The 26,595-nt window shown below is 40.7% G+C and overlaps 2 protein-coding genes across 3 annotated transcripts; both read right to left on the minus strand.

The window, feature by feature from the left end:
- Positions 1–4,683: 4,683 nt before the first annotated feature.
- LOC121610944 lies at positions 4,684–6,003 on the minus strand. Of its 2 annotated transcripts, none has more exons than XM_041943273.1 (2): positions 5,886–6,003; positions 4,684–5,668 (listed from the first exon to the last, which is right to left on the minus strand). In XM_041943273.1, exon 2 carries the CDS (start codon positions 5,654–5,656, stop codon positions 5,075–5,077), a length of 582 nt encoding a protein of 193 aa, XP_041799207.1. In that variant the 5' UTR covers positions 5,657–5,668; positions 5,886–6,003; the 3' UTR covers positions 4,684–5,074. The 2 variants fall into 2 exon arrangements, with proteins under 2 accessions (XP_041799207.1, XP_041799209.1); XM_041943275.1 differs by having other exon boundaries at positions 4,684–5,685; positions 5,886–5,995.
- Positions 6,004–8,508: 2,505 nt separating this feature from the next.
- ca14 (carbonic anhydrase XIV) lies at positions 8,509–20,812 on the minus strand. The gene is made up of 13 exons (XM_041943340.1): positions 20,743–20,812; positions 20,397–20,420; positions 16,942–17,121; positions 16,599–16,744; positions 14,926–15,021; positions 14,394–14,460; positions 13,892–14,049; positions 13,084–13,210; positions 11,416–11,439; positions 11,154–11,238; positions 10,952–10,993; positions 10,055–10,108; positions 8,509–8,620 (listed from the first exon to the last, which is right to left on the minus strand). The coding sequence occupies exons 1-13, from the start codon at positions 20,810–20,812 to the stop codon at positions 8,509–8,511; spliced, it is 1,185 nt and encodes a 394-aa protein (XP_041799274.1).
- Positions 20,813–26,595: the final 5,783 nt, after the last annotated feature.

Consider the following 26,595-nt stretch of genomic DNA (forward strand, 5'->3'; position numbering starts at 1 on the left):
CCCGTAGTAAAGTCACACTTCAGTGGCATTCTCCACTTTATCGTCCGGGTGACCTCCAGTAAAATCCGCTCACCCCAGTAACCCTGCTAATCCCAGATGTGAACTTGACCCTGGCCTTCCCCACCACCAGCTCCTGGAAGTCATTATCTCCTGGCCTTTACCCTCAGAGGAAGCCACTGGACAAGATATGCACACGCATGCAGACAAAAGTGCCACCAATTACAGTATCTTTCCCTTATTTACTTCTGTGTCAATGTGGGGGTGAGAAGGGGGTCATACGATAAATCTGACAAGTTGAGAGACAATTAACTGGGCAGGACTGGAACAAAAGCTGTTCTGTGGCACAAAGCGGGGTCCTTTTCTTTAATCTTTGCTCTTTTCTGGTGAAATACTGGACAGTTCTACCTCCTCTGGCCTCTTAAGAATTACAGTCTGACATGCAGAAATCACTCTCAGCTCACAGGCGTGAACTTTGCCTTTGAGTTTGCAAGAGGACGTTTCGTTTGAGGAGGTCACAAGCCGAAAAATTTCGGAGCCGCTGCTCTGTGTGACTTGCACAGCGGTTGCACAACAAACAGCCACAGTGACACACGCACACATTCACAGCCAAAAGTGTATGCAGCAGTGTGGGCTGCTGGCACGCTGACCCACCAAAACCATGTGGGTTTGATTAGGGGAGAGGAGATGGCAGCATTTAACCTAGTGTGTGGGAATGAGAGGCAGAAAATGAGGGAAACAGAAGAGCAGGGAGGAAGAGATGAGAAAAAAGAATGGAGACTGAAAGCTGAATGCATGTGCAGAAGTGTGATACTATGTGTTAATGGCATTGTGTGTCATCACAGCTCTCCAAAATCCTAAAAACAAGCAAAAAAAAAAAAAAAAAAAAAAAACTGGGGGAAAAATTTCTCGTTAAATTCACGGCAAGACGAGGCCAGTCTTCTGTAAGTGCGGGACGCCTCTGCTTTGTCTGCACGCATGCGTGTGCGTGTCGAAACCCACCAGCATTTAACGTTCCTCCTGGGTGAAATCGTATTTTACGGGAATCAAACGGAGAGAGTCACTCTCAGATCATCACTCAATATCCTGCCCACACACATCACGTCACTGCATCCAGGAATGCTTCTATTTAAAGCGTCAGTATATCAGAGTGGACAGTGTGCGTGAGTGTGTTCATGAGTCGGGCTGAGCTTCCTTGTGTACATGAGACTAAACCTCCTGATGCCTGCGCAGTTGCACCCAGACGCCTGTATTACTCACACTCTATTCCTTTTGTCCTGCACCCCCCCACCACCACCACTCCTAAAATCTGTCCACCCTCCCCCTCCAGTCTTTGTGGTTCTAATTATCGCGCTCATTTGTCATGAGTTGGTCTGGACAGAGGGAGGCCGAGAGCTGAGAGAGGTTACACTTGGAAGGAGAAGAGTTGAAGATGTGCTGAATCACAATAATTTTTTTTAAAAGTTTGTTTTGTCGGTTCTTTTAAATTTGATTCGTTGGGATGTCCATCTCCCCCGAGCCTCCCTTCTCTTTTTGCACTTTGTCCACTCTCTGGCTGACCACCTACAGTTTAACGAGCGCACGGGCTCCTCCGAGCCGAGACGTGACAACAGCACTGTAAAACGGCATTGTATGGGCCAAACGATGCCCAATTGCTCTACACTCACCGGGAAGATGGAGGAGGGAAGGACTGAGAAGAAGAGAGGAGAAAAGGGAGGTCAAATATGTGAAGAAAGGAAGTGAGGCAGATGGAGATGTTCAGGAGGGAGGTTGTTTGAAGTACAGTCAGCTGAAGTGGACGAAAGAAGAGGTGGAACGGAGGGAAAGCTGAGAAGAAAAACAGCCGCTGGTTCCCATCCTTCCACTGCTTTTCACCTTATTTTATGCTCATGTGTTTTGTTTTCCTTAAAACCACAAAAAAAGTTCAATAAAAGTGCAGCCCTGTTTTTTTTATCATGTTACTCCTCCTTCTTCTTGCATCCTTCTGCTCTGCCCCTCCACCCTCACACCGCCTCTCACTCTGCACTCATTCTTTTATTTTCTGTAGCCTTTCCTCTTTGACCCGAGTCAACGATTGTTGTTCGCTTTTGCTTTTTCCTCAGCTATGATTGTGTGTGTCTGCAGTCAGTGTGTGTGTGTGTGTATTCAGTAGACACTGTTCTTGACTTTGGGCATGTGTTGATGTGTTTGTGTCTGAATTTGTGACTGTGTGCAGCTATATGTTTGTGTGTGTGTGTGTGGTTGAGAGAGAGAGGGAGAGAGAGAGAGACCCTCTGGTGATGTCATGGATTAGGAATGGACATAGTTAAATACTTCTCTGGAGGTCAACCTCTGGTCACTGTATGTGACCACTGTGGGTCCCTGAAGTCTCCAGAATTACCTGACCCAATGCTAACACGTTTATGCGTGTTATTGTTCTTTAATTGTTTTGACAAGCACTCAGCAGACATGCTGTTCCCTGGTGCCTCTGGGCAGAAAACAAAAATACCATAATGTTTAGCTGCGTCCTGTGATTTCTGCACGGTCCTATGACTCTGCCAGCAGCCTGTGAGAAAATGAAAGGAGGAAAAAAAGAAGTGGAAAAGCTGAATTATAAACTATTCGTTTTTCTCTGCAACCGAATCACAAGGCAGAAGATTGTAGAAGGTTACTCCAGAGGAAAGGAAAGTAAAAATGATGCACTGTGGCAGAATACAAATTGACATGTTATGCTCAGTGACAATAAAGACAATCTTGATCTTGATCTTGAGAATGGAAAGTTGTGGACGTTTTACGGGATCATGAGCACCAGTCGACGCCTGGAGCTTCACGGTGCTCCAAAAACAATGAACAAACATTTTCTGTGTTCAATTCTAAACATGTGGCCACTTTCTATTTTGCCTTCTCAGCAGTGTTGTGCTGCAAATGCATGCTCATACCCTGCAGCAGAAGAAAGAGCTCGTTAGTGGCTTTGGATCCTCAAGTTTCATCCCTCATTTTCTCACAAAAGTTTAGTTTCAATGATCACAGTGTCTGGAGTTATTTTCTCTGGGTGCTGCCAGTACAAGCAGCTGCAAAAGCAAAGACAGGCAGGTTCAGTGTCTCAGAAAAAGCATTTTCAGACAACAGGTGAAAAGGTTTCTGCATGTCTCCTGATGCTCTGCGGGGAAATGTGCAGAAGTAATCATGCCACAGTAATGCAATAACTGCAGAAGGACAAAATACAAAAACAAGTTGTGGAAACTGATGGACCGGTCTTGTCAAAGAGGTTGCTCAGGCTTCTCTCTGGTCCTGGGACTCCTGTGTGGTGTAATAAGTAACTCTTCTGCCATCTAGTGGTCAAAAACTCCTGACTCAGACTAGGAACTTTTTGGCTCTGTTATTTGGGAGATGTCTGGGCATGTGCAGCTAAGATGACCTGCTGTGACTAATCAAACTACTGTCATTCGTGTTTGTTTCTGTTTGGTGCACACAGCTTTGTGTTACTCTGAACAGAGACCCACTCAAATCCCTGCAGGGACAGGTGCAGCCAGGAGACATGCAGGTTTGTCCAGAAAACTGTTGGAAAACTGTGTGTGTGTGTGTATGTGTGTGTGTCTTTTTGCTCTGTGAGAACCAGAGTGCAGGCCCCATTTTGTCGAGGGGCCCTGAATTAATGAGTTATATTGTGCTTACATGGCACATTTTACTGATAAGAAATCTGTGCTTAGTCATCTTACCACAAACTACTCATTAGTTTGATTAGAACAAGTTTCCTCCGCAATTTTCATTTATTAGCTTAGCTGTGGCTCAGGAGGTAGAGCAGTGTTCCACTCAGCGAAGGGGCGGTGGTTTGATCCCCCTGAAGTCTTGAAGGATTTGTGTTATAGAAAGCGCTTTGAGTCACTGTCAGACTAGAAAAGTTTAAACATACCTGGTTTATGCATGTGTTCAAATATTTGGCATCCACGTACAGTTCTAAAAACACAGTGAACATGTAAAAAAGATAAATTGAACCTTTCCTTTGGTTGACAATAAATTTGTGCATTACTTCCATCATGCATGTTGACAGTCTGAGCATGTGTGGACAGTCTTATGACACTTATTAATTATGCAGGTCATATGGTCTCTAATAATCCATATTCCACATGCATATGGACTTCTGCTCAGTTAACTTAGCAGAGCAAAATGACTTGATTCTGATGATTCTCAAATTATGCAGATTATAATCAATTTTTTGACAACAAAAGGTTTGACTCTCATAATATGTCAGTTTATGCCAACTTCATCTTCATAGTTGTATTGTAGGTCTGGACCCCAGGCTCTCATTCTGCACTTTTTCATGCTAACGTGCATATGGCACAGGTGTTTAAATGTTCCTCTACGTTTGTAAAAGTGAACCAGTGCCTCCCAATATTTGCCATGGTTTTGCTCTGGAAACTCAGACAATGAAGTGGTTTTGGTGGGGGTTTCTATTTCAGCAACCTTCTGACGTCAGCTGTGAGTTTCAGTGCAAACATTTACAATCAAGAGGCCGAGCCAACACTTGAGTCAAAATCTGTCTCCACAATCAGAGACCACAGATTTAGTCTTATATTGCTAATAGTTGGCAGCTTGAGAGTTTTGTCTTAATGTCTTTGCAGATTAGCATTTTATCTGTACATATCTTGCTGTATGATCAGGATTTTTTACATTGATCTGCCTCACATTTGACGACCTGAAAAGAACACACTGTTGAAATTTCTGTAGTGAAATCTTTTAATTGGACGCGATTAAATCCCTTCTGTATGCCAAATGTCATGTGTGCCCCATTCATTTAAAATACACACAACACTGTAAACAACTTGAATTCAGCATGTCTGGGATGCACGCACACAGGAAAACGCAGGCCCACACATATAACAGTACAAACATGTTACAAAAATACATTTGAAAAAATTTTAAATTCCTCCAAAAAATATGGTTGATGTGCTGGTGACCTTATACTGTGTTAGAGGCAAAAACTTTTCACATTCAGTTACAAAAGCTGAAAAGATTTTGCTGAAATGTGTAAACTGCACTCGTACAAAAGCTTAATTTTCTTTCTCTTTTCTTTTCTAGTTTCTCAAACTAAATAAAGTTAATAGCCATGAATAATAACAAGGAGAACAGATAGCAACGGCAGCCACGTCATTTTAAAGCTGGGAGCGTGACCTTTGGCCTTTGGGTCCTGGCAGCTTTTGGCGTTGTTACCTGGTTTTAAGTTCTCAGGGTTTCCCTCAAAATGGACTGGCAGGCACTGATTCTCCAGCACCTCACAGGCCAGGATCAGATGTTTGGTTTCCTCTCGGACGCTCCTGATGCCGCACGTCCCCGGCTCACTCCTCACCGTGACAAAAGTGAAAGACTGCTTACTGATGCACAGGTTCTCCTTAAAGGTCTTCCCCCCTTTGTCCGTGCACACATCCTTCACCATGTCCAGGTCTTTTTGTTTGAGGAAGGACTGCGTGGGTCTGTCACAGCCCCCGTTATTCCTGATGTACTTCTCCCATTCGTTCTGGTCCAGAGACGTGGGGGTGCCAGAGCGAATGTGGCGTTTGACGAAGGTGTTGTAACCGTTGTTCCATTTGGAGAGCTGGCAGGGAGCATCATTTTTAGCCAACGTTTGATCACCCAGCAAGAGGCAGACGCCAAGAGCGAGAAAAGCCCTGAGAACAGCCATTACCCAGCAGTCCTAGAGTCAAACAAAGACTGTAAAGAACAAACACTTCACTTGACAGCCTTTCACAACCGCCTTTTCTCTGGTTTACCAAATAAATCACATGGTATATAAGGAAAAAAGCAATGTGTGAACAAGGGCAGAGCTTGACAGAGGCGGGGCTGGGAAGTTTTCTAAACGTGAAACCAGGAGAAGATGTAGAAACAGCAACATGATGAGAGAAGCAACATACCTTGTTTTGGCAGCAGTAGAGCGTCTGTGAGTTGCAAGCAGCCTTAGAGCTCCAGCCGTGAGATCTTTGCTTCTGTCCTTCAGTCACGGTTCCAGGTTCCGCATTTCACTTCCTGTGACTGTGACTGGGAGTGGCCTGAGGTCTGAGTGCATTCTTTAAATCTGTCCACATGGCTGTGCTTTAGAGCACATGGTGAGATGTGATCCAGTTACAGCTAAATATAACTGTTAAAGGTCCAGTGATCTTAGTTTTGGATACTGACCGACTGACTGACTGTGTGTGTGTGTGTGTGCCATTAGCACTGCTCTTTGTATGTCTTTTTTTTAAATGGTAGCTTTAACAAACAATATGTTTTACCTTCTTTTGGTCATCTTGGCTTCATCTTGGCAATTTAATTTGCCACAGGTGGACTCAAATCAAGGTGTAGAAACATCTCAGCAATGATCAAGAGGAATGGGAGGCACCTGAGCAGAATCTGAAGTGTTGTTGCAAAGGGTCTGAATACTTACATCAATGTGATATTTCAGTTTTTCCTTTCTAATAAATTTGCAAAAAAAATTTAATTCCATTTTCACTTTCATATGGAGTACTGAGTGTTGATTAATGTAAAAAGAAAAAAAAAGAATTTAAATGATTGTAGCCTTAGGCTGCAACATAACAAAAGTGAAAAAAGTGAAGGGGGTCTGAATACTTTCTGAATGCACTGTAAATAAAAGCTAAATTAGTTTAATGGCATCACAAAGTCAGAGACAAAAGCAGTGTAGTCGTCTTCTTGAGAAACAGAGTGCTGGTGATGAGAGATAGTGTTAGTGTATCAGTTATGCCAGCTGATAAGTATTGGAACATTACAAAATATATTTTGACGTTATTTAGGATCTTTTTTTGCTTAAAAAAAACATGATATTAAAGTAATGATTGAGGACCAGTTGATTTTTTTCCCTGTTGTTTCATCTGTGCACTAGATTTGTTCTGGTATTTTTTATAGCTTCAGTACTTTCGATACTATCACATGCATAATTAACAGAGATTGTATCATTTTAAACGTGTGGTACTGAAGCAGTATCGAAGTATCTGTACTTTTAACAACCTTACAAGAGGGCACCTCAAAGTTTATTTTTCAGATGTTCCGATGTTCCCAGTTCATGTCTCGGTCACAACTGTGATCTAGCTGTGCTTTATGTCTTGACAATCAAATGTCCTGTAAAAGTTTTACTGCATTTCAAGTTACACGTTAAATAAAATAATTGCTGTTTTCAGCAGAGAGAAAAAAAAGCTCACATCCAATCAGGAATTTGTATGGAGCAAAATGGATGTTCAGTGTCGCCCTGATGGCTCAGCTGCCAGAGCGCGCTCATTGTACTAAGGCTTTGTCCTCACCACAGCAGCCTGGGTTTGAGTCCAGTGCTTTGCTGCATGTCATCCCCTCTCACTTCCCGCTTTTCTTGTCTCTCTCCAGCAGCACTATCAAATAAAGGCAATAAAATAAAATGGATTTTCATTCTGCATCAAAACAAACTTTCATCCCCAAGTAGCCAAACTCATCCTGCTTGTTTCTCTCTGCCCCCCTTCTCCACTGACACATAAATGAAATTCTAGCATGAAGAATCATTCCAAACTCTCGTGTCCGCCTGCAGTCACAAGTCATTAAAGTCACAGTCGAGAGGAAGTCTTATGAAACCGCCAAACCAAATTCATCTTCACTTTGACCTCTGCTGCAAACAGAGATAAGATCAGAGGCAATAACTGTTGAACCTTCAAAATTCTCTAAAATCCAGAGTTTACTTGATTGCTTGAGGTAATTCAGATCTGGACTACTACTTGTGTGTTATGTGATATTGTCTCACACACACAACGTAGAAATCAAAGCAGGTGAGGTTGACATTCAAGTATTTTAATGAGGTGCCCATGTTGACCAGTTATGTACAGCAAAAAATGATGATATATGGCACCAAAAATCATTTTCCTAATAGAATGAACCCATGTACATAAATATAACTCAGTCATTTACAACATAATATGCTAAATAGTATAGTTGATACTAAACACTTAAAATCCCTTAAGACCTTCATGGTATATTTCTCATTTACTTAATAGGACTTTGTAGGTGTTTTAATACCTTACTGCCCAATTTGTGTCAATGCCAAAGTCTTGGGGCAAAAGAAAATAATGACATTATATCGGGCCTGAATTCACAGGTAAGCATTTGCATTTCACAAGTCTATTACATTTCATACAGTGCAGCGTGCTTGTGCTTCAAGGCAGGATGAACAAGATATAACAGCTGAACATGTGAAACAATAAAACAAAAAAATATACAAAGTATTTACATGAACCAGTTATGCATCCCAAGCATCGCAAGAGCAAACATACAAGTCAGAGCCAGCAAACTGACATATTTAAAACAAGTGCTTCATGTGCAAACTGAAAATAATTTCTGATACCAAGACTGCCAACATCACTGAATCCGGGTGGGAAGAAGAAATACTGAAAACAGTTAAGTGATCGGGGCAGCAGGTGATTTGTCCTGTGTCCAGTTGACTATATGCAACGGTTTGTCTTGTTGCCTTCTTGTAATTAAGTTTGCAAGTGCCTGTACGAGCCCTGAAGTGGACCGTGCTGTCACCTAGGGCTCAGTTTGCGGGGGCGGCGAGGGTTCTTCTTTCTTTTCTCCTTCGGAAGTTGTGTTCAGAGCCACATCTTGTTTTTTCTCTTTTGCCTTTTCTGGCTCCTTCATCCTGAAACATCAAAGGGAAGAATCATTCCCACTGAGTCATCCCATATGCTGCAGGCAAGCTGTCAATGTAGTTTGTTATTTTGTCCAGCAGAGGTCCTTAGTTGTTAGAGAATATATGGAAGGTTGTGCACATACATTTTGGACTCTAGTATGCTATGAAATTACCGGCAGAGCCCTAAATGTTGTTCAGTTACCACAATAAGATGATTTAAACATAAAAAATGTTTTAGCCCAACAAGACTTTGACACACTATATAATCATTAAGTGGATAAATAAGGACAAGAGGGAAGAGATGTGTTCATGTGGACGTCAACATCTCCACTGTTGCTTGAATATCCACTGGAGGCATTTCAACAGTGGAGCATCTCTTCTTCAGCAGCCACCTTTCCAATATACTTTTGAGTTGTTCAGCTGACATTTGCATGTTGCAGCTGTGATGGAGGCAGAAGGTGTCATGTCTGCAACCAGTGAACAGGTTAAACTGCAGGTGCACTGCAAAACACCTAAAACTTCAGGATTAAAGGATTAATGTTCTTAGTATAGACTGATGCTGAAGAATTTCTTAAACACAGGCAACATTGTCGGACTTCCCTGAAAGTTTTATATATACACACACACACACACACACACACACACACATATAGAATACTATTTTCCTTTTAACTCACAGTCTGTGGAATCTCTTCAATGCTAATACTCTAGTAGTTGGAGATGTGCTTGATTATAACCACACGTTCTCGTAGACAACCGGCTGCGTCTTGAATGTTATTTTTCACATACTTGCACATTTACTATGCATGCTAACGGAGGACACCACTAGAGGACAACACACCAGACAACTCCGACTGCATAGAAGTACAATGTAATGTGCAATATAAGCAATAAAACATGGCGACACTCGTGGTCACTGTTTTGTTAATTCTGAGATGTCAGCAGAAAAACAATGTGACAATGGCGAGTTATTTCATCTTGTTCCGCCAATGTGGGAAACCGATGATGAGAAACTACTTTATTTCTGGAAGTATTTTCCAACGTCGCTCACACAACGCACACGGTGAGCCAGTCTGTGCAGCAGAGCATCTTGTCTTCACCCACTGCTTTCTTGCAACAGAAATCCATTACCATCCCCATACTGCCTCTACGCTGCCCCTACTGTTCATGACCATTTTGCATCTTGCATACGCGTAGCTTAATTTTTTGGAAATACTCAAAATAATTTTTGAAAATGTGCACAAGCAACGCTCCAAACGGACGCAGGATACATGGGGCAGCCATCATTTGCACATAAACGTATAGTTAAAAACAAGTACATCTCCAGCCTAAGAGAGGTGTTAAAGTCTAGCCCAAGAGGATAAGTCAGTGTGAATGGGTGGTTAAAGCAAAGGCATGTGGTCAGGAAGCTAACTCTTAGAAGTTAAGGTTTTGAACGGTGACCTTGGCATGGGAGCAGGCCGGTTACTGTGTAGGACGTCCCAGCTAGAGGTAGAGCTGTCGCAGATCAAAAGACAGAATCACATGCTCAAATCACATTTAACATTTCTCATTCAGACAGACGGATTGGAGGTGGCATTTTTAAAGTATATGCACTCGGAGGATTGACATTATGAATGCCAGCGGTTCCCAAAGCGTGATGTAGCCTGAAAGCTTCTTCGCAAGGATCCAGGGGACACCTAGAACAATCAGGAGCATCATAATTTCACTGTAATCTCATCTGGAGATTAAACAGAGAGAAAAAGAGAGAGATTACAGGAATCAGAGATCTCACATAAGCATTGATGATCATCATATTTTTGTCCTGAAGACTCAAGACTCTGAGGTAACATGTATATGGGAACTTTGGGAACCCCTGATCAAAGCAGTGGAAAGGTTAAATCACTGACTGGTTGGACACAGGGGGAAACTCACCACATACGTTCATCAATCAGTGGTATTTATGAAAGAAAATAAAAGTAGTATTTGGAAACAGCCATGTTATTGCATCAGAGATTATCCTTAGCGCTGATCTTAGGGGTTTCTTTAAACTTTTATGGTGAAACCCTACAAAGAGGATTTACTGACATTTTCATTAGAGCCCAAGCAACAAGGCCAATACCAAAATATCTCATAAAACAAGATCAGTCAGTAACAGCCACGCGAGTATATTGGTCAGACTCAACATAATCTCAACTGTCGTTGCAGTGTACAGAGCTCCTCTTTGAGTTTCTTGTAAAAGAAAATCCAAGATCTGCGCTTAAGGATATCTGACAAGCACAAGAAAAAAAAGAAGTCACAAAAACAACACTGTCAGTGCGAGCTGAGCATCCTTGTCAGTACTGAGATCAGGTAAACCACCTGTTTACCACGACTGATTCATGGTGGAGGAGTGTAAAAAATCTGCCAAGAGATAGGAGATGGAGAATGAGAAGAGACTGGATGTTTCCATAGTGACAGCTCCCACAGTTCCTGCGGATCACCCAGTTAAACCAGAGCAGCAGCAGAGCGGTGGTCAGTGTCTGCCACCGACATGACCGAACAGCAGAGCAAAGCTCCTTACCGTATTGTCTTCACGATGAAGCGAATGATGACAGCAAGGCCTACGCAGCCACACATCACTCCTATTACTATAGCTGTGACTTCGCCTGCAGAGGAAGAAACACACAAAGAGGCTTGACAGGTAAAGGAAAACCTCCAAAAATACAGCAATGAACCAGAGCAGTTAAGTAATTAGTACCAACTGGCATGATTATCAGTAGCATCGGCCAGACTGCTACTTTATTTTTTGCAAAAACGTGAAGCAAAAAATCAGGCAGCCTTACCCGAGGAGAGCTCCTTCCCCGATTCTATGACACATAAAAGATTGAATAAATTATTAGAAAAATCCAGCAGATTGGATCTTTCTGTCACACCAGTCTTACACACTGATTTGCTGGTTTATCTCAACAGAATCTGCTGTTCAGCTGTTTGTAAAATGTTATGTCTAGTCAGTGTTGCTGCCTTTGACAGCAGTGCTGATATCACAGGCCTTCCAGTTCAGTCACTCACTACAATGAGCACTTTACACAAATTCCTTCTCCTTTGTCTTTGTCTACCACTCTGTCTCGCTCTTTCACTTCTCTGTGTCTCTTTTTCCTCTCCCTCTTTCTCAGTTAGACTCGCGTGATAACAATGGAGTCAGTGTTTCATTTTTGCAAATCCTTTTCTCTAATCAGCTCGCAAACAAACACAGCTCCCCAGTGCTTTTCCACCACCTCCCCTTTATTTCTGTCTCTGCCTCTCTAGTCCTGCCCTACAAAGGCTCTTTCCCTCAGACAAAGTCACCGGTAATCCTTAATATTCCCACATTTCTCTCCACATTCCACCTTGCATGGGTTGTGCTAATTGCTAGCTTTGGTCTACACGGCCACCCACTGGCTTGTTATTGTGCTTTGCGTTATTAGCAGCATGCTGGCGATACAATCTAACTATGAAGTGTTGTTGGGGTAAAACTTGAATTCACAGCAGCTTGTGACCTTTGCTAGTTCACATTTGTGCAATCTGAAAGAATATACTGGTTATATATTTAGCAATGGAAAGTACATTTACTCAAGCAGTGAACTTAAAATTAAATTTGAGGTACTTGTACTTGAATATTTTCTTTTCATCCAGCTTTATACTGCTGCTTCACTACATCTACACTACAGAGGGAAATATTGTACTTTTTATTTCACTACAATTATTTGATAGCTTTAGGTCGCAGTTACCTTAGCAATTTGTAATAAATTTAACTACCCAACAGATCATACCAGTTAATTGTCAACTACTTTGATAATTATAAATAAATAATTATACAATATTATTCAAAATAATACATATTCTTTATTGTTAATTTCTAACAGTTCTGAATTTTGTACTGTTGTTTGGACAAAACAAGCTTTGTGAAGGTTTCACATTGGCCTCTGGGTATTTGTGACAACATTTTTTTTTTTTTATCCCTTTACAAACCAAACAATCAATTTATCGATCCATCATTATTCAATATCATCTGTTACAGATCTAAATAAATAAAAGATGATAAAAATTTGCTCCAGGAGAATCCTGCTTTGATATTAATACATATTAAAGTAAAACTAATCTAATAATAGTAACAGCCACAGGGGACATTTTACTAAACTGAGTACTTTTACTTTTAATACTGATTATACATAAATACTTTTATTTAACATTTTCGACACAGGAATTTTTACTTGTAATGGAGTATTTTTACAGTGTAGTATTAGTGCTTTTACTTAAGTTAAGGATCTGTATAATTCCTCCACCAATTTATATTTTGCTCTAATTGAATTATATTTGAAAAACCAAAGATGATGCCAAGTAATTTAAAGGCAAATGTCTGATTCCAAACACAACGTGTATTTATCTTTCACGTCAGCTGTCAACTTGGGCGAGTGGGGGTCTTTTTTTACAGCCGATGGATTATCTCTTTGTACATGCTCGGTCTGTCTAACCTGCAGAGAAGGAGGTGAAGACCACCCTGTGGTTGAGCGGCTGCGTTGTGCGGTAGTTGTCCTGCAGCAGCATCCTGTCTGCATCTTCAGCTTTACTGGAGTAAAGTAACGTCTCCATTTTCAGCAGCTGCAGATGGAAAAAACAAACCATTACAGTCGAGAGGCACTAAACTTAAAACAGAAAGTAAAATTCAACAGACTGACATTAGACTGAATAGTCAAGTCAAAGTTTAAGGCTGATTTAAATACACTACACTGCACTACAAGCTGATTCTGCATTAATATCATTACTGTGACACTAACTGTGTATTGGAGTGTGCAGTTATTTTCAATGATGTTACCTATATGTTATACTTGGTTTGAACAATCTTCATGTGGATGTTTTTGTAACATGAAATCTAGCACACAAAAAAAAACAAAAAAAACAAAACAAATGAAAATAACTGGACTTTATCAATATCAACAGCAAACATTGCAGCAAATCCAATAATGCCAGTGCAAGGGAACAAAGAAAAAAATTCTCACTTAACTTTAACTTACACTAATGCACATTAATGGGCTGAATCTCAAGCTCTCAGTTAGGAAATGACTGATGAGAGATTCTAGTGTTTTTGTGGACAAATAGTTTAGTGATTGCATTATACTTCTGCTTAAGTTAAGCATCACAACTTTGGTTTAGATGTGTTGATTTTGTACACAGTGAAATATGCACATTGCCAGTCTGTGTAAGGTTTCAAAGCATGCTGGATCTGTTTGTCTTCGAGGAGATCCACCACAGATAAAAATCTAATCTGTGTCACAGCTGTACCTGTGCCTTTGAGATTTGAACCCGCTCATGCAGCAGCGTCCACATCACGCTCTGGTAGCAGGGCGGTGTTGTTAGAGAGCCATTGTAGCGATAGTAGCGTTCCAGATCCTTCGGGAGCAGAGACTGGACGTCAAAGGCTGGAATGGACACCTTCTGATCTGCCAGTGGGTGTAAGGAGGGGAAAAATATATAAAGTGAGGTCTTATAGATGCTACTGCTGGAGCCAAATACCATCAGAGAGTTTGATTGCAGCTGCACACAGAAGAAAAACCTCTTTTCTGACATGCAGTTGTTATCATATACATTCAGTGAACTGTGACTGGGTAGCGTGGAGAATCCATTTACATTTAACGTTCGAAAATGGAAAATGCGAATTACTGAGTAGTGAGAGAAAAAGATCGAAGCTGTTCACTAAGCTTTTCAGACATTAATTTAGAAGGAAACACTTGATTATAAATAAGAATGGAACAGAAGTGTTTTTATGAATTTCAGGTGGACTTACCAGCATGTCTGATGCGGTTCAGGTAGTTGAGGATGCTGTTGAATGCCGGGTTGGTCTCCTCACCTGTCTGAGAGACCAAAACTTAGGTTTAAATGTTATTAGGCAACACATTATATTAAGGCGCACACATTGACCATTAACTAGTTGCTTATTATCATGCATATTAGTAGCATATCATTAATGTCTTATTCTGGGATTTAGGGTTATGATGGGTTAGGATTCATGTACAACAACTTCCTTACTTACTATCAACAGCACTAATTAGAAGGTTATTGAGAGAAAACTCTTAGTTAATGGCCTAGTATTGCAGAATAAGGCATTAACAAGTGCTTTGTAATGACTAATATGCTACTTATATGCATGCTAATAAGCAACTAGTTAATGGTGAATATGTATACCTTAATATAAAGTGTTACCATTTACTACATTGCTCAAAATACTCCAGCTAAAGTGTAAAAGAATGATTCTTCTTCTTCTTCTTTCACAATTTGATCATGTGTATTGCTGCTGTTTATTTGTACTGCTTTGTTACCACAATGAGAATTCCTAAAACAGCCAAGCCGTCCCTCTGTGTCATGGCTGTGGACATGTTGGGGTAGAGCTCGGAGTTGTAGTGCACCACATGTAGCTGGAGGGAGGAGGAACACTGTCAGAGCAAGAAAGACGTCCCGGTTTCTCCTCGCGACTGTTGGCGGTTAAAAAACGAGAGAGAGTCTGGGAGAAGGAAAGCTGAGACTCAGTTTTCCTTCTCAGAGTACGACAGAAGAAAAATAAAGAGCAACGAGGAGACTGATGTAATAACACCACTCATGCATGACCTGACCTGTCATGTTCGTCCTCTCCTTCGTTTTGTGTTTTTTTGTCTTATTGTTTCATTGAGTCTCATTGTTTCATTGAGTCTACATGAGTTTTGTCTTTTTAATCCGCTTAAAATCCCTCCTGCCTCCTCCTCCTCTCCAACTGCTGACCCCTGAAGGAACTGGTGTGTTGGCATACCTGGACACTGACAGATGGACAGGAAATAAGGTGCAACGGCTTACCCTCCCTCTTTACTCCACTCTTTATCCTCTCCTTCCGAAGCGTATTCTTCTGTTTGAGCTTTTTATGGTGTTTTTTTTATTTTTATGAACCGCTAACGATCTGTTGCTCTTCTGTCTCTGCAATCTTCTCTCAGCTACTCTATAGGGTGTCAGTTCAGTGTGTTCAGTGTTTCCATCTCTACCCCTCAGTAAACCAGAACAGGGATCCAAGCTCATTCAGCTATGACAGATTTGTGTGTGCGAGAGAGAAAAAGAAAGCATGAGGTAAAAAGAGGGATACAGTCACAGAAGAGTATAGTATAGCAAAATGGACTACAATTTCTCAAGGTTAACCCAAGATTTCAAGACAAATACCAACAATGTAGTAGGTCAGAAGCTAGACATTGCATGAAAAAGAGTAAACAGTGCATTTGTTGGGGACTATTTTCAGCTGTGGATTAATACACATTTTGTGCACTAATGAGTACATATTTACTTGAACGATTGTGTCTTGTGAAGAGATGAATGTACCATCAGTCTTTCACACAATCTGCTTGCTGAGCAGTTTACTTTGCATGAATATAAACTTTGATGCTAATACAATGGAAGCTTCCCGGGAAAACTTTTTCTCCACGTTGTGTGTGTGTCCCGAAACGTGTTCATACACTGCTAAAATCTGCAGTGTAATCCATTTTTAACCTGCTATTAATTCTTTGTATTATTACAAAGGCTCAATTAAATCTCCCTTATCTCCAAAATCTAGAAAGTTAATTGTATAAACACAAAATTGCCATTGGTATAGGCTCCTCAGTCTCTGTTACTGCACTCCTTCCTTGATAAGCAAGAATAAAATTCTGTATGTCAATTGAAGTGTGATCTATCATCTACCTGGTTTCATGCTGTGTCACTACCTATTATACATTCTTTGCACAAAATATTATTCCAAATTATTCAAATTCTTTTGCCTGGACAAATGTCAACTCATTAACTTGATATTATTGAAAGCTTTTTGATCCTCTTCTCCACAGCATTAAAGAAAAAGTAGATTTCTGAAGAGTTTTTCTTGCATTAAAATAAATGATCACATCAGGCACACATCCCTTTGTATAAAATCTTGACCTTGGAAAACTACAACTATCACACCAGTGGCCTCGACTTTACTCAAGTCACAACTTTTTAAACATACCTCTGCATCAGCACTCAGCCCGTTGATGGTGTGTTCGCTGCCCCCGTGACTTGGGCCGCCGCTGCCCCAGTGGAGGTGCATTTGCACAGCTGTAAAGAGCCAGGGCAGCCCCGCCAGTCCCATCCAGTCTGGCAGCTCGATCACCGCTGACGAATAGAAGAGCAAAACAAAACTGAAAGGCACGTACTGAGAATTTTTAGTTAATATTAAAATATTAACTGAATTTATAAATGGGGAGTAAAAAGGTTGCTGCCAGGTTACAACTGAGGATGGTGCAGTATAAACAGAACAACAGTAAGGCTGCTCGGATACGTGGAAGAGATCAGCTGGCTGCCATAGTTACCTGTATGTCCGTTATTGTACAGAGTGAAGGGCTTGTTGCCGTGCTGACTGTAGCCCAGTGGAGTCAGAGGGATCAGACTGGGGTCATATTTAGTCTGGGTGGTTACCACGTCAACAGGGGACTGAGAAGTACCACCGCAGTCGGGGAAGTACTGTGACCACTCAGACTGACCCACCACGCCTTTGACAGGAGAGAAGACAGAAACAATGGCGTCACCTAATCACACAGCCCACTGGCTCCGACTCATTCAGTGAAAAGCCTCCATTGATCAGTCTCTAATTAGTCAAGACAATTATTCCTCGGTGGTCTGTTTAGGGTTACAGCAGTTGTGGAATGTAACTAAGTACATTTACTCATCTAGTGTACTTAAGTACAAATTCTACTCCATTACACCAGGGAAATAATTTACTTTTTACTTCACTACATTTATCTAGTGGCTTTATTTTCTAGTCACTTTACAAAAGTAGATTTTTACACAGAAAACATATGAGGAGTTTATAAAATATGATGTTTTGTTTTTTATTGAGGTTTGGATTTTTTGTTGGACATAACAAACATCATGAATGTGTCAATTTGGGCTCTGGGCACTTCTCACTATTTTCAAATTTTTTACAAACAAAACAATCAATTGATTAATGGAGAAAAATAATCAACAGATGAATCCATAATGAAAACAATCACTAGTTACAGTATTATACAAAATAGGTCCGAATGAGCTCCACCTCAAACAACAGGAAAGTCCTGTTTTTACATGAATTTGTGAGTGAACTTTTAAGAAACATACTGAAGGTATAATGATGCATGGCATAAAGTTTGAGGGTTTCACTATGGTCATAATAGACACTTAAAGCCTTGTATAGATAAACATGTCTGTGACTGATTGCACTGAATGATTGCTGCTCTGGATCAACACTAATTTAAAATCGAACTAAAATTCAGGGGACATTTCTACCAACAAAAGCGGGTGATACAGGCACATCAACTTTAATAACTAATTTCAATGGACACGGCCAAAAAATAATCAATATACCGTATTCAATTATATCAATTAATATATTGGAACATTAGTATTATTGAATTGAGTTTCCCATTCTTCATTCCAGTGAAAGGATTCTTTTCAAAATAGAAACACTATCTTGTTTAGAGTAACTTCCAGAAGACATACACAGAGGATTAATCCTCCTGATGAAGTTTTATTTGGTTCTCAAATATATTAAAAATCAACTGAATACAGCAGGAAAAAAAATACAGAGTGACAACTTCAGTATTTTAAGTAATTATAACTGTATACTTACATGGTAAAATATGCTCTATGTCTAAAATTATTTGGAGCTAAACTTCATTTAACTTCAGTTTTGGAGTTTACTAAAAAGATGGACAGAAATATATTAAAAAGAAATATATAAAATAACTGCAGGAGAGGACTGAGGCCTTGGTTTACTGAGCAAAAAAGAAACTGGTCTCACCAACTGCATAATAAAAGAAAGTGAGAAAAAAGAGTGAAAGAAAAAGAGAGTGACATGTTAGTCAAAGAATCTGAATTTCAATTGCAAGGAAAGGAATGCTTTAGAAAACAGGCACACTGCTGACACTTTTACACACAAAGAAATGTGAGTAGTGTGAAAAAAAGTATCCAATCATATATTTGCAATTGCAGGTTTTTCAAATGTTAAAGTTTTTAATAACAAGCATGCATGTTTATCTAACAACAATAAGACAAAATACATTTACTGTTTCATGTTTGCAAACCGTGGATCATGGTCTTAACCTGTTCAAGTTCAACTACTACATGACAGTCAGTGCGTTACAGGCCACCTCTTCTTTCTGTCTCCCTGCACACACAATGTGAGGAAGGCCTTTACGTTACTTGATGTAAACACATCTCCTCTCCCATTGCCTGCAACCCCCACCTTGCACTTCTAATCTCCTCTCTGCCCCCTACCCCTCACTACTCTCCACAGCAAAGCCCCGCACCAAGACCCAACTTCAAAAGTGCGTCCCGCGGCCCCGCCATTGGTCGTCATGGAGGTCTCCATGGCAACCGGAGGCCGAAAATTCTGACCCTGCACGCCCGCTCTACCTCTCCCTACCATGCTACCCCTGTCCTGAATACAGCCAGGAACAAAGACACACACATGCAGATTCACTCACTCAGAGAACGACGAGGAAATGATGGAATGCGGGACCGACTTTCCATCGATTACTTGACAGAACTCTGCATTTCTCAACTTTAGTGGAAAGAAGCATCTCTCTCTTTGTGTGACAAAATTGTTGTGCATAACAAAATTGCCTTTCCACTTCAGCTAACAGCTCAGCAACGGCCACATCAGGAAACGCTGTGTGGTATAACATGCCTCGCACACACCCTCGTGCTTAGCTCCAAGCACTGTCGATGAACTTTAGTGACTTTTATTTTGAAAATTCAGGACAAATAAAAAACAAAGGTATCTGAATGCACTCAACATATTGGCTACTAGTCTAAGATTGCACCACATGTTTCTGCACCATATCTATTATGATAAAGTCTAAATGGCCTGTGTGTAGATAACAGTTTGCTCCAGGCACAGTCTCCACAGCTTGCTGTGCTTTCTGTATGTACTGTACATCGGTGTTGCTCTCCTGAATACATGCAGAGAGTGGTGGTCTGTGTGCCCCATTCATTCCCACAATGACATTGTCCACGGCATAGACAGCTAGTGTGCGTCCACAACACAATAAACACATAGGTTATTGTGTGCTGCAACAATAAGGGCACGATTTGGTATGCTTTTGCTTCATCCCGTCCCATCTCCCTCTCTCTGTCCAACACCCTCATCCTCGTGCACCTGCCTCCCTCCGCCTGCCTCTCTATCGGCCTTTTTCTTGCTTTCTTCCTCTCCATCTCCCACCACCCCTTCATCATCTCTGTGTGACTGCTGTGCTCATGCCAGCTTGTTGAACTGTAACTAATACAGACAGAGAGGGAAGTAGAGGAAAACAGAGGAGAAGGGTTGGGAGGTATGAGGGGTGGAAAAGCACAAATCCAACCCAACTTGCAGATGCTTTTCTGATAGTTCTGATGTTTTAGAACTACAAGTTTAACATGTGCAGTGAAGTCAGGGTGAAAAGGCTGCGTGTGTGTAGTTTCAATCAAAACACATCCTTTGTTATTAGCAGACTAGATTCACGAATCCACAAATCTTCCTGCATCAGACACTAAACTGCTGGACCAGGACAAAAAAATCAATTATAGCAAATGTCTCCATTCTTCCTATGCATTAGAGAACTGACTTCAGGAATTTGCTCCTTGTCTATGAATCTCTTAATAGTCTGCAGATTATGCAATATATCTGACATACTGTCTCCGGGTTAACATCCACCCTCTGTGTATGTTGTTCTTTTTTTAAAATCACTCTTTTCTGAACTTTGAATTGCTTTTGCATGAGATTTTGCTCTATAAATGAACTTGAACTTACCAGTGTAGGTCCAGGTAACTTCCTCTGAAAAATTATAAAAAAATTTATTTTAGCCAGTAATCATATTAGCTCACAGTGGTTTCCAACAAATGCTGACCACAAAGCATCATATCTGTGACATTAAATATTATATATTTTACATTTACACATTTCACCTTACTCTGTTATGTTTTCATCACTTCTAATCTACAAGGTGTTAATGCCTAACTACAGTCCTCAAATCTTACACAAATCTGCTCAGTTTTACTACAGCTCACACAGAAACACCCAAAACAATCTCCAACACCTCTGTCAGACCATAACAAATCTCACATGATGCTGATTAATATATTAATTAAGACCTTACCGGCAGCAGGGGCAGCTGTCCACTGGAAACACAGAGGCATAAGAAGGATAAAGAGACCAAAAGAGTCCATGTTAGCCCTCCTTGCCCATACACAGAAATGAATAAAAGTGGACGGAGAGATAAGGAGCGAGTCGCAGAGAGAGAGAGAGAGAGAGAGAGAGAGAGAGAGAGAGAGAGAGAGAGAGAGAGAGAGAGACAGGAGAGAGAGACGGAGAGAAAGGGAAGAGGGGGGAGACTGACTGGGTCCAGCGATCCCACCTGCCACAGCTCGGTTTAACAGCCAGTGTGTGGATGTTACATGCTGGCTCCACTCTGGCATACAGGGCACCAGAACAGGTCTCAGCAACAGACAGATGGGAAGAAAGTACAAAAAGAAAAGGGGGAAGAGAAAGAAAGGCAAAGGTGGGGGAGAAATCAGGGAGGAACAAGACTACAGAGAGGGAGCAGTGGGTGAGAACTAGTTCGGTGTGGGTGAGAGGACAGAGAGAGGGACAGGGCTGAGGAAAGCACGTTACTGCACGGGAACAATGGGCTTAAAAATGGCAATGGGGGTAAAGGAGAGTGAATAAAAGAGAGGGAAAGGGAGGATGCAAAAATGCACAGATCGCATGGGAGACAGGAACATGTGTCGATCTGAGCTCCTCTCGAATCTGACTTGCTAAACTGTCCAAAAAGTGCTTGTAAATTACGACTGGGTGAGAAGAAATCCTCATCTGTCCAAGTACTTTCATTAGATAATACTAATAGAGAGGATGAGGATGTATCACACTGGCTGGTACAGTAGTTCCCTAGGCTATACTGCTTAATACAAAGTAATACATGTTATGTGAGCAGTTCAATTTAAGTGTGATACTCCTTTCCCTGACTGTTTGATAAGATGTCAAAAATACATTGCTCATTTATGGTCTACATTATGTAAGAGGGACATCTTTTACCATACTGTATATTTTAATTTTTGACTTTTGTGCTTTTAATTGAGAGTGCAACTTTAACTTGAATACCTTTTCGAGGTCTGAAGTAATAATAGTCTGTTATATATGTATTTATTATATATATTTTTCCTTATTTTCTTCGCCAGTAATCTTGCAACCCATTAAAATGATTTCACGACCCTTTGTGGGGTCCCATCCCACTTGTTGGGAACTGTTGGGCCAGCAAAGGGCATTTTAAATGAATGACTTCATAATTGTGTAATATGTAGTCTATGGCCTCTGGATTAACATTGGGTATCTTCATTTTTTTAGGACAAACAAAAACTGTTATGCAAGAATATATTCATATTTTGTGTTTTATCAGCTTTTATGTATGATTCATATTATGTATGGTATCATATTATATCAAATCACATCATGCTATATATTGTCCCCATCCTTACTGTACATAGTGTACTGTATTCAAGTAGAAAACAGTGGCTACATAAGTCTGAATACTGTGTGGTACTATATGCTAGTACATTGGTTCTACATTGGTTGGCTTTTATATATAAATCTCTCCATGGGCTGCTTTCTTCTTATGTGTGTACATATAGTACATCAGTCTGGTGTACTGTGCTCTCACAATATTCTACAGATGTTGCTTTTAAGTACGCTGCCCCTTCTTCCCGTAATAATGTACAGAGGGATCTGAAATTGTCAGAGCTGATCACTATGGGGGAATCAAGGGAAATGTAAAGGATCGAGAAAAAAGAGCTCTTGGACACGTGACTGCTCCTAAATTTTCACTGATATAACTGTTGTAAGTAGTCAGAATTAAACACAATAGCTGTGTTATGCAGACTGAAATTTTTTGTTTGTCATGTAGGTAGTCTAAAGACTTTTTTCACACACACTTTGACATGTCACAGTAATAAAAAGCACAGGTGTAAATCGTGAAATTAACAATGACTGATAACACCGAGGTGTTCACTTTCAGAGTCCTGGTGTTGTTTGCGCTGGCTCACTGCCACATTGTCATGACTCAATGGGACACCTGAATTAAACAGTCATCATTAATGTTATTCGTAACACCTGTGCTTTCCCTACTATGAGAGGCCAAAATGTCGGCTGTGCAAAAGGCCCATTGTTATTTTCATTGTCAATTATCTGCATAGCCAACAAAGCCTAATTCCCTGAAATGCAGTGTGGTCTTTTTAGTGGGAATGTTCTGTTAGGTCTCTGTTGGGACTGTATCAACTTGCATCATTCTGTGCAGGAAAATGTTTTATGTTAGGTGTGTGTGTTTTGTAATCCCGACCAAGACTGACTCTGAGTTGTGTTTCAAAATGTTATATTCCACATTTGCAATATGTCTCTACAAAAAAGGTTACATAAACTGAACATACTGTACTTAAGATGTCTCAGACGACTTCTTCACTTATGAACACTAGGGGGAGCCCTCTCCACGTGACATATTTTGGGCTGGTTCTTTAAATCCACCCTAAAACTGAATTTACATTGTGTCATTGCTTTCTACAGCACTGTCGAGATTTGTTACAGTCCCGGAACTGCTCCATACATACATTGTGGATAATGGAACAACAGTGGCAATTTTGATGGGAAATGATGATTCACAGCTACATTAGAAAATGTGACATCCAAAGGCAAAGAATCTGTGAGCCCACGTGATTCTATTTCATTGTTGCTGGAACACATTCTATTTTTAGGGTGGCTTTTCCCTTTAAAAAAAATCAAAGGCAATCCAGCAAGAGTCTTCTGATCTGGATTACATCACATTCTGGAGTCAAGGATAAACTTAAAACATTAAAATAAAACTGCAAAGGTTACATCACTTACTGCACTGAGTGTGACAACTCTAGAATAGTTAGATAGGTAGATTAGCCATTGTAAACTTGCCCCATAACCTATTACTTATTCCATTGTCTTGTAATTTTTTTTGTCTCATTTCAGATTAGTGGCCCTGAATTAATCAAATTATTGATTCGTCTGTGATGATTATTATTATTCAATATCGAACTTGTCTATTCATTTTTCTGAAACTCACAGAAACTATTTTAAACACATTATTAGTGTCTAGATTGTTTTCTGTGAGCAACCCTTGAAGAAACGTACTGATTTCCGCTACGTGCTATTTTTTCCAGATCACGTCTCGAGGCAACCTCAAGGCAGACTGTATGAGTGTCTAATGCCTAATAACAGGTCTGTATATATAGCACTAAAACCGCTGTTTTATTCCTTCTCCACTTCCTCTGTGTCTCATCTCCATATTTTCACACTGTGTACCGGCCCGCTTAAACGTGAAGCGCTTCAGCCAAATTATGCAACAGCAATAACATGAGTCGGCCTCCCATTGGTCACTCAGCGCTCCGTTGAGGAGGCGTGGCCACAATAGCTTTACACGCCATTGGCCGCGTCTTGGCAGTGGGCGTGTCCTTTGATTTCATTCACAAATCTGCCAGCGGAGCCTCTCACCGACATGTGAACATCGCTCTGTTTATACTGATGAACACATGTCCCGGCTCCGCAAATGGGAGCGGGGGAGAACGCTGCAACCTCGGCAGGAGGAGAAAGAGTTTCTCTGCCGTTGAATATACGTCAATGCTTGCAGTGTTTTATGGTCAAACTATAGGTTGACCCGCAATGGTCTTTACGGCTATAGCTAGATTGCATGAAGCAAAGCGCCGTTTAATCCTCGGCATTTGATAAGCGACGATTATTAAAGTCCTGATCCACAATTGTCAGTGCAGAATCTCAAAGGGACCAGAGTGATTGAGAGAGAATAGAGGTAGATAATATTGATGGTCTAAATGATCACTGTGAACTTGGCTGCTTCAAACCAAATAATTGATGAAAAAATTATAAGAAAAAAAATTAAACAGTGCTGTTCCTGCTTGTCATACCATGAATTCTGCTGTACAGGCACTAAGGCACATGCAACCATGCATAAACAATCGAGAGAGAATATGTAGGCTTTTTTTCTTGTTCCTTTGTCAAAATTGTTTCACTGTAATATGCCAGTAAAATTCCTGTGGGTGAGAGGAGGGTGAAGAAGGACAAGACTGGCAGACAGGTGGTGTGCAGAGGGGACGCAACAGTGTGCAATTGTTTCCCAGCTGTCCTGGTTTCCAGGTGAAACATGATATATGTTGCTTGGCCCCTGCAACAAGAGTGGAGACAGTTTACAGTTTAGTCTCTCTTTAGCCCTCTGTCTTCCCTCAGGTGGATCAGATTTCTGTTTTGGTGTCTAGCTCTCACCACACCCACTTGTGCATTTGGCCTTAGGAGAACTTCAGCATGCTTTCATTACCTGTAAACCTGCATACAACGAGCAAGACTTCAAAACAAATGTCTTTACAGGAACATCAACAATATGATATTGAATCCAATATGACTTAAATATCAATTAAATTTAAAATTTCTCACTCTCGCCCTAAAATAAATTGGAGGATCATCAGCTTACATGTCATCTGAGGACACAAACCTCAGCTGTAAATCTACAAATCACTGTATTAAACCTTTAGAGGCGACATAACTAATTTTATTCCAAATGCAGATGTATCACTCTATTTCTGCCATGAGAAATCCAACAGAGAAAGGCTGCATTCTCCATATTAGAGACCAATGTGACGCATTGCACTTTGACCCACTTCATTGACAAAAAACACCATCCACAGGGTTTGGCTTAACATGGTCACTCCTATTCTCAAGCATGTCAATAAGGGAAGATAATGAGAAGGGGATGGAGAGAAAGACATGCTGAAACCAGGTGGGGGATGGAACGTAAGGGGGAAGGGAGCTTGAAAGATGGAAAGGATGGGTTTGTCTTCAGCACCCATGAACTCAGAGGAGGTTCAACGGGTTCATGTGTTGCAGAGGAATGTAGGGGGGGGGGGAGGGGGTCTTTTGCTATTGACCTGGTCCCTGCTATGTATACACAAACAGAACCCTTTGCCTTGGTTTACTATTTCCGAAGGTTAACTATTATAGTGTTTTGACAATAAAAGGGGGTGTTCTGTTCACCTGGTGTTGAGGTAACTAAGGGCATGTGTATACTTACAAGGAGTAAAGACAGGTATTGTCAGTTAAATAAGGACACAGCCTGTTGTGTGTGTATGTTGAGGAGAGGGGTCGTTGGGTTCATATGTATGTTGTATGTATAGTGGGGGAAGGGCAGCCCCTTCATGCTGTCATGCAAGGCGCTTAGAGGCACCCGGACCTTCTCCTGCTTTAACCTGGCATTTCACATCTATAAATACCAGTAAAAGCCAACATAATAACTGACCTTCAATTAAAGTCTTATGAGGAGAGAAAATACCAATACATATGATGAGTATAGGACAGATGATGTATGTGTGTGTGTATATGTGTATGTGTGTGGTCTATAGTGCTGGTATACTGCACTGCATGTTTCAAGTGGGGGGTCACTGAGTTCACTTTGTAGTAACCTAGGAGAGGGGGAGGCTGCTATGGCCATATATCACAGACCTTGAGGCTGACTTACTACATTATGGTCAAATCCCTGTAACTTACATTTTAATGTATCAGTGATCTTATTGTAAAAATGGAGCCACAGTGACACAAAACAACATCAAATATTACATTTTTAATGTAATAAAACATCACCTTTTCATGTAGTTGTTTCACCCTGTTACTCTCTCTTTATCTGTCGACAGGTTTTCCAGTTGTGCAACCTCAACACCTTTTGTAAGCAAATGTGAAGTTCCTAAATGTTTTTAATACTGAATATTTGAGTCACAGATCATGTTTGTTAGTTTCACCTACAAAACACCTTGAGAAAAAACAGAAAACGAGTTTCTTGAGGAAAAACTGCAATAGATATACAAAACTAAAACAACACAACAATGACACATTTTGAGTGACATTTATATTAGCCAATATATTACACAGGGTTAAAGAA

The sequence above is a fragment of the Chelmon rostratus genome, chromosome 8 (genome assembly GCF_017976325.1).
Source record: "Chelmon rostratus isolate fCheRos1 chromosome 8, fCheRos1.pri, whole genome shotgun sequence".
NCBI lineage: Eukaryota > Metazoa > Chordata > Actinopteri > Chaetodontiformes > Chaetodontidae > Chelmon > Chelmon rostratus.